This window comes from Oryzias melastigma, linkage group LG3, assembly GCF_002922805.2.
Source record: "Oryzias melastigma strain HK-1 linkage group LG3, ASM292280v2, whole genome shotgun sequence".
NCBI classification, from domain to species: domain Eukaryota; kingdom Metazoa; phylum Chordata; class Actinopteri; order Beloniformes; family Adrianichthyidae; genus Oryzias; species Oryzias melastigma.
Window position 1 is genome coordinate 2,472,085 of NC_050514.1, and position 9,403 is coordinate 2,481,487.

Below are 9,403 nucleotides of genomic sequence, written 5' to 3' on the forward strand. Positions count from 1 at the left end.
GACTCACCCCGATTTGTGACTGCGTAATTCTTGATTTGTAACTTATACATTTTGCTCATTAGTACAAACTTCAAAAGAATACTAAATACAATTTACACATGCACAAATTAAAATCACAACAGCTTGAAGTTAACAACACAAATCTTTCAAAATAAAATGAAGAGGAATCGCTTGCTACACACACACACAAAACTGCATGTACGCACAAATCTGATGTGAGATACTTTTCACATCTCCAGGATTTGTGTGGAAGGGATACACCGACCATATGCATGGGGACAAGTCAGGATCAGCTTAAAGTGAATGAAAATCAAGATTGAAAATTTAAAACATAGGCATTGTAAATTTATAAAAATAAAAAACAAAAAAAATTAAAACTTGAAAAAAATAAATAAGGTTTGTCTGGTGGGGGGTTGGGTGTCTTGTAGGCCGAAGTTCGGCGCCAAGCGGAAGGCAGGTCACAGGAAGGGGCCAGGCACAGCAGGCGCGAACGTGACTTAATACATGCACTGGGCCCTTCTCGGGGATCTCCCCAGCTGCAGCTCCCACCCCCGTCTTGGCGGGGGTCCCCCCAGCGCCGGGTGCCTTGGCTGGCACCTAGCAACTGGCTAACCTGGATTGGTGAAACTGACTAGTTAATTGAAACAAAGCATCCCGAGGGCTGGCGGTGGGTGCTAACGCGATGTGATTGATAGTGCTTTTGAATGTCAAAGTAAAGACATTCAATGAAGGGTGGGTTTACGTGTTCTTTGCTGCTTTATCCGTACTTCTTCTGTGGTTTTAATGTGGTTCATTCATGATACATCTGTGAAAATGTAACCTAAAAGACTACAACTTTTCTCACATATATTACATTTTTATGTCTAATATGTGCAAAATACAGTGGCTGTGTGAAACTTTCCCTGCATGACAGATCACTAGCCACAGTTCGGCCCATTAGTGTACCACGGCCCCCCCCCACCCCGGCGCCACCACTGTGTTCCTTGCGCACGTTATTAAAATCAATTGTCTGTCCACACCAAATGCAGTCAGCATTAAATTCATGTACTGTGCACTATCTTTGTTTTCACAAGTTGCTTCTGGACGGTTATCAAAGAGTCTGTTACCCCATTGAGGAGCTTCTGTCAAAAAATGTTCTCAAACAAGTCATGGAGGATGTGCAAACAAAGAGATCTGGTTTATTTATTTTGAAGAGATGAATAAAAGCGTTGGTGCACATCTGCGTGTCTGGGTTCAGATCTCCCAGTGAGGGGCAGCAGCTGTCCTGCAACCGGCGTGTGCCATCAGGGGAAGTACAATCACTGAGGTGAAGTTTTGTTATTGCCCAAATACTTATTTTCTGCATCTTTATACAAATAAATAAGATAAATTATAAAATAAATCCTACAATTTGATTTCCTGGACATATGTATATTTTTAAAGTTGAAATGCACAACTTACAGTAGTAATTACTGCCAAGCACTTTTTTCCCCGGCTGTATATCTTTCAAAGCAATTTATAAAAATAGAAATATCATAGTCCAGCAAATGACATAAAAAGGACAATTATTTGAACCAAATAATAACATAAAAGTATTTAACCCACAGGTGCAGTTTATTATTTGTCATTTGTTATAGAGCTTTCATAATTTGAGTCAATACTGTCCTTGTGCATCTTAATTTGTTTTTCATCTTTGATCAGCCTGTCTTCATCCTGACTGGTCATTGCTGCTCGTCAGCAAACCACTACCAGTCGTAAAGTTTGAATTTTGTCTCTTTGCACATTCAGAGTTGTTTTACTGACCTTACAAACCCGCGGCCTCTCTCCATCTGATGTCCCATCACCACATTTAGGCACCCAAAAATGTTTTATCCTTAGCTATTTCTGTTTTTTATCCGATGGAACCTCCTTTTAAATTGAAATTATAACTTCTGCTAAAGCCAGAAGAAAATAAGGTCTCCTCTATTTGGCCGTTAATGGGATTCATTCTTGTTAAAATCTTCAAAAACTAAAAAGCTGGAATAGTTTGTCCCTGGATGTTTTGAATTAATTCTCCCACAGGATTAGCACAATGGTGTAGTGTTAAGGTTCACACTCACAAGGCAAGTGCTGCTTGTGGAGGAGTTATAGAGGAATTTTAATTTATTACAACCACAATGCAAAAAATATGTGTAACTTTCACTTTTTTTTTTTTTTTTTTTTACAGGCGGAAGCATATCGGGTCTTTAAATACAATTAAGACCAAACACATTAGAAGATGGATGTATTGTACACTCGCATGTAATTGCATCTAAGTTAAACAACTGTACCTTACTGAGAGAAAAAAGAAGAATTTATAATTCCATTAAACTGCTCTCAGTTTTCCAGAATTACAGGTAGTCTTAATGGAATGTTATTGGATCGTAGCAATAGACGAGAATCCTTGTGATTCAGGCAGAGGAGTTGTCCTATTTGTCACTGAAGGAAAGAAACTATTGATTAGAGGATTCAAATTCCATTAAATCAAGTTCTGCCCTCATTCATCACACACTCAGACATGTGGAGGGCATACTACTTAACAAAGAGGTTAACTGAAACAATCAGAAGAGTAAAAGGGAATGAAAGGAGAACTTTCTGCGATATTCTACAGATTTAGATCTAAGACGCTCTTGTTTATGTGAACACATGTAATAAATGTAGAAAAAACAGCTCTGTGTAATCCATTCTATATGCACATAGCTAAAAATAATAGCTTCCTTCAAACAAATTCTTGACTTCCCCTTCTCGGGGATCTCCCCAGCTGCAGCTCCCACCCCCGTCTTGGCCCGGGTCCCCCCAGCGCCGGGTGCCTTGGCTGGCACCTAGCAACTGGCTAACCTGGATTGGTGAAACTGACTAGTTAATTGAAACAAAGCATCCCGAGGGCTGGCGGTGGGTGCTAACGCGATGTGATTGATAGTGCCTTTGAATGTCAACGTAAAGAAATTCAATGAACTGCGGGTTTGCGTGTTCTTTGCTGCTTTATCCGTACTTCTTCTGTGGTTTTAATGTGGTTCATTCATGATACATCCGTGAAAATGTAACCTAAAAGACTACAACTTTTCTCACATGTATTATATTTTTATGTCTAATATAGGGCTGCCACGATTATTCGATTAGTCGCGACTACGTTGACTATTAAAATAGTCGACAACTATTTTAGTCGTCGAAGCGTCGTTTGTTTGTTCTTTCCTTGTTTTGATCTCAAAACTACGGTGCACGCTTTCTAATGCCGGGTCTGCTGTTCTCTTCACACATGCACAGTGGTGCTAATCCGTTTAGCAGTGATGTTAATGGGTAGGCTGGAGTATCAACAATACAACAACACGCTAACGGAACTCGAAAATGTGGGGAAACATAAGAAAAATAAAAGAGGAAAATTGTCCGAGGTCATTTCTTTAAGGCAGAACTTGTGTTCCATGAGATCACTATGGCGGTGCGTGAAGATGAAGCATGTTGTGACTAAGTTTGATCACGTTGAACAGAGCTTCGTCTAGCTAAGCTAACATCAGCGCTAACACAGCTAGCTCTGCCGCGGTAGTTGTCTCGGTTTAAATGGATCCTGTTCGGCTGTCATTAATGCTGTTTGGAGATAATACATCAGATCTGCAGCAGATCCGTGTCTACGGCACTTCTGTCTGCATAGTGAACGTTTCATAAGCCGCGCTCTTTGAACCAAACGGCGCGAGGGAAATGGACACTGGAAATGAACCACTCGTCCAAGGCTTCATTCATATTCCGCCACGATCACGTCGTCCGGTTTGAAGAGCGGATTATGAAACATTCACCGCGCAGACAGAGAGGCTGTGTGTCGGTACGGATCTGCAGCAGAGTTGTGGAACGATGTGCAAGTCCCAGAAGTGAAGTAGTTCGGCTAAAAGTCCAGAACTAAGTTTACAAGTGTAGCATAACATTAGCGGAATAAACATACAATTAAATGTAACTTAAAGTCACAAAAACAACAACAAACAGCAAAGTAACCACAACATTAAAGAAGTAACACAGATTTAAGGGCGGTCTACCAAACTAAAAAATATGATTTAACTTCGTTCTGCGCATGTGCAGTGGATGTAGGTGGTGAAAGAATGAAAGGACTGATGTACATTCTAACATCCCCTGCTTTTCTCCCTTTTTGAAAATATACATTTCCCCACTTTTTTAAAGATGTAATGTCTTAAAGCTCTTTGTTTATATGAGCATCCTGAGGTTTTATATGTATAGAAATATCTTCAGTTCAAAGATGTTATTAGTGTTTTGCTTTAATAAATGGGCCTCAGTGAGCAAATATTTTGAGTGTGTTTATATCTACTAATAGCTTTTGAAATACTTTACACATAATAACTATTGTCTTTATTTTTAGTTAGCATATAGCTTAAACACTTCAGGTTTAAAGCTAATTATGGTTAAGATGAGTGTTTTACATCCAGTCGCCGCACGAACCGATTAGTCGACTAATCGAAAAAAATAGTCGAAGATTAGTCGACTATTGAAATAATCGTTTGTGGCAGCACTAGTCTAATATGCATAAAATATAGTGGCTGTGTGAAACGTTACCTGTATGACTGTTGGTTCAGAGATAAGTGTGTCCGCCTTCACCGCTTCCACCAAAGCCTCTTGTAACACTGCCTTCTTCATGCACGACATCTTGAAGCCATGAACGTTATCCCAGAATGCAACGTGGTCGGAGTGTTTCTGTTGGTCTCCCACAGCAGCCAGGCTGATGTTACAAAGATCTGGGTAAACTGCAGCAAGATAAACAGGAAATTTCCACGTGTTTGTTGGTACATTTGACTGTCACTGTTTCTATTTTATAATGAATTTAAAGAGTGACAACAGTAATGCATAGCGGCAACTTCTCCTTGGCTTTCTTTGGCAAATCACATCAACAAATTACTCAAAGCAAAAACTTTTTTATACATATATATTAAATGCAAAAAAAATTTATAGATCACAAATAAAAAAGCTAAGCAAATATTTAAGTAAACATTACATTTTAGAAAACCACACAAAAGATGTTAAAAACGAATCAATGAGAAACCAGAAAAAGTAGGTACTATGGGACATCACTGATTGGACGATGATATCAAGTATCACTTCAAGTAAAACAATGTTTGGTTAAAAGGTTATCCAATCGGCAATGAATCGAATCGCAGTCAAAAAGAATCATTACACCCCTTAAGTCACATTTGTCAAAGTCAAGTCATTTTATCTGGCCCTCCAGATCATTTTATATTATTGTTGTTAAAAGCCAAATGTTATCTTGCTAACGTATTGACACTATGATTATGGAGGCTGAGAGATCAGTCAGAATGAATTCTAACACAACCAGATAAAATAATGAAAACAGCCAGACAACAAAACACATTGACAAAACCCACACTTAAACCACAATCCGCTCAGACAGGCAAAGGGAATTATATCCCACAATTCCTCACGTTGCCAGATCTGACAGTAGGCCCAGTGTGTCTGTTACCATCACTACTAATTTAACTACAAATCCCATCATACAGCCCATCAGCTGCCTTGCTGTTGCCAGAATTGGCGATTTTCTATACAATATTTCATTTTGAGAGGATATTTTTTATGGAGGGCAAAATCTTTTGGGATATTTATAAGTTAAATTTTTTATATAGATTACATACAAGCAAAGAAATGTGAGTGTTTTTTTCTGTTAACATTTACTTTATTTCTATCTAGTATAATTCTGACAGAACATATTTTTATGGAGAGTGAAATGAAAGTTATTTAAGGTTTAGGTTGATTTATTCTGGAATAATATTTCTGTCTGTTTTTACTCATATTTATGTATAAAAAAGTTATGTTTTAAAGTTTTTAAACAATCTAGTTCTTTAATGTGTTTAATAAATGTTTTTCCTGTTCGACCCGCAACCCAAAGTGTGTTTAGGATTTTGGAACCTTGTGTGATTGAGTTTGACACCCCTGCCTCAAGTAATGCATGTTTGACCCATTTGTATCAAATTTTGATCAATGCAGTGACTTCCATGAGAAATATTCATAGGGCTGGATAACACTGAGCATTTGGGTATCGATCTAATATCAGTTAATACCGCTGATATCGATACCAATATCAATATTTTCGTAAATGCGGTAGATGTGACATGAACCCCAAAATCTCAATTGTTTTTAATGACTGTGAATTAGTTTTTTTAAGCTTCGTTTTTTTTAACTACTTGATAAACATGAAAACAGTATTGGGACAATATCTTCAATTAAATGGAAAACAATTTATTCAAATAAAAACATCTAGAAATTAAATAAAATGTGAAGAAATTAATGCAAAAAAGTCAACAAACCAAAAGAAACAAGTAACTATGATTAAAAAATAAATAAAAATGTTTAACGATTTTAAAAAAACAACTGGGAGAAATATAAATCATTTGTAACTTCTTAGCCTTTAAATGCAACAAAACAACTCGGCATTTGAATAGAGTGAACAATGCACACCCTTTCTCTGCTGAGATCTCACAGGACTGGTGACTGGAGTGGTGAGGCATCCACTCAACTGCGTCCTTTTTTGGTGATAAAGAAAAGTGTCAAACAAGATAAAATATCGATATCTGTATCAGCATCGATCCAATACAAACTTGAGATCAATACTATCAATATTTCGGATTGATCTGCCCAGCACTAATATTCAGCTCCTGTTCTGAATGTCACTAGTTCTGGCCTTAGTTATGAAAAAGTCTTTGTTATGTCACTAAAGATGACCTTGAAATTCTATTTGCAATATTTATTTTAAACTAACCTTCTATTAAGGTCAACTATTAAAGTGTTGCATACTCCAAAATACCTTACTAAAGAACAAAATAGTTCAAAAAGCTTGCAGAATGCCATTATAACTTTCATCTTTACTACACTACTGTTCCATATTATATAAAGTAATGACTAATCGACTATTAAATTAGTCGTCGACTGTTTAATAGTCAATTAGTCACAATTAATTGACTAATCATAGCAGCCCTACTTAAAACAAAACAAAACTAAGTATTGAACATCATGGCTGTGCCAAAGAAAGAGTTAAATCATTTGAATCTATTCACTTGTAACCAAAGATCATTAATCATAACTAAAGGAAAGGGTGGGGGGTGCTGGTCCTAAAAGTGTCTAGTCAAAGTGATGAACCCTATTTAATATCAAAGAAGTAAATAGACAACAGCTTTAATCAGAGGATCGCTGAGCATCTTGTGGGCGTGGACTTTCATAATACTGCTGTAATGATGGTATCCATCACATTTGCACAGAAAGTATCATGATGACCATCATGTCCTACTTTGAAACTTCCTAGTTAGAAGTCTGCACAGACATGGCCTGGTTTGGCTGTGGTTATGAGGTTAAGGAAATCAACCCATCAAACTCCTGTCGCTTGATGGTGTGTGCGAGTGTGTGTACGTAACAGCAGAAATAAGCTTTGTTTGCACAGAAACAGGTTAAATGGATGTTTACAGAGGGTAAAAATGTCACAAGGTCTCTGCTCTTTAGAGAAAAAGGGCTTTTAAAGTTTATCTGGAAGAGGATTCACTGCTTATAAAAGCAGCTTGCTCAGTTCTATCTGCTGGTGGGACAATTCAGCTTATTCATGTTCTGTTTGCCATGGTAATCACTAGTTTAGAGGAACAATATTCATCTTAGAACACAATCAAACTCTCAGAAAGTTCAGCACTTGTAAGATATTTGCTTTTTGTGCTTTATACAGTAAATTAACTGCTCAGACTTTCCTTGATGAACTTTTTAGTAAACTAAAATGAACTACATAAAAAAATTTGATAACTAATTTTTTCTGTTTACATGATAATTAAAAAGACAGTTTCCCAGATGATGAAAAATTAAGGTTATGGCTAACAAACAGGGTTCCTACAAGTTTCTTCAAGTTAAATTTAAGACTTTTTAAGACCATTCAGTTTTTTGAGACCAGTTTTGCAGTCTATTTCACATTGAATTATTTTATTACCAATTTCTGATCAAAACTCTATCTTTTTTTCTTGTTTGTGGTCTGTTTTAGAGCTCTTGTTTTACTTTTTTTGGGCATTTAGCGTATTGGTGCATAAAGGCGCATTCATACCAAACGTGATTCGTGCGGCCGCCAGTTTCAATGTTAAGTCAATAGTGCAGATGTTGCGCGGCGCGACGAGAGCGACGAGCACTGCGCTGTGGTCCAGCAGCAGCTCGATTTGAGCGACAAGCAGCGAATTTGCCGTCCGGTTAATGAGGGGCAGGCCACGTGAATTCGTCACCCGAATCGTTTTCACACCGAAATGCACCTTTACAACTGGTTTTCTCGATGTTTACTTACGTCATTTGATCAAAATAATCTTGGTAGAACTTTTTTGACATGAAATTTGAAATGAAAAAGTTTCAAGCAACAAGATTTTTAAGGCTCAGTTATAAAAATTCAAGACTTTTTAAGGTATTATTTGCAAAACTCTAAATTCAATGCTTTTAAAATTTTTTAACACTATGGGAACCCTGAACAAAAAAAAACAAAACTCTGTAAATGTTCCCACTGAGACCCTTCTTTTACATTGCCATAAGATGCCATGAAGTAATGATTCCATAATTAAGAAAATGTCTGCTAAGTGGTAGGGATGTGGGCTTTCAACAAGCTCACTCCGGATTGGTAAAAGTTGTTACCATACAAATGTTGATTTAGACCAGAGGTGTCAAACTCAAGGGCTCCAGGGCCGGCCTCCTCCTGGTTTTCCAGAAACCCTGCCTTTTCTTTTGTTGATTACCTGGATCAGGTTTGTTTGGCCAATAAGGAGCTTCAACAGCAGGTTGGTTGGAAAACATGTAGGACACTGGCCTTCGAGGCCTGGAGTTTGACACCCCTGATTTAGACCAACAAGGACCAACCTCTCCTTACTGACTTCAAACATGGTAGTGTTTGTAATGCAAAAGAAAATGGGAACTGAATCGCCTTGATTTGGTTGGTAACTTGTCCTCTCTGGGTGGGTGGAGTGCTCCTGCCTAAGGGGGAGGAGTTTAAATATCTTGGGGTCTTGTCATTGACTGTATATAAGAACTGGACTGAACAAGCCCCCCTCCTACCGTATTCCATATAGGAAGTACCACTGGGTTGAAAAAAGGCCAAAGTCCCATTGACTTACATTGAGAAACAGACAGTTATTTCTCAGTCATTTTATATGTCAGAATAATCATTCTTCCTCTGCTGCTTTCTGATTAACTTCTTTTTTCTAATCCTAATTTTTTTTAAAGATTTTTTTCCATTATCACAAGTTATTTGAGTTATAAATTGACCAATCAGATGGCTCAATAAGCGTTTGTGGGTCTGATGTCGAACGTCTGGGGGGTTTGATTGGCAGATTGAATTACAGCCTGAATTAGACGCAGACGTCTCCTGTGAGGAGCGAGAGACAAACTTCAATGG

General features: G+C 37.7%; 1 protein-coding gene across 1 annotated transcript in view; it reads right to left on the minus strand.

Moving 5' to 3' along the window:
• prmt3 (protein arginine methyltransferase 3) overlaps positions 1–9,403 on the minus strand; it is a 76,750-nt gene that overhangs the window by 28,245 nt on the left and 39,102 nt on the right. Inside the window, exon 12 of the mRNA XM_024296299.2 lies at positions 4,552–4,739. Within this exon, the coding sequence (XP_024152067.1) occupies positions 4,552–4,739 (188 nt within the window). The remainder of the gene's footprint in view (positions 1–4,551; positions 4,740–9,403) is intronic.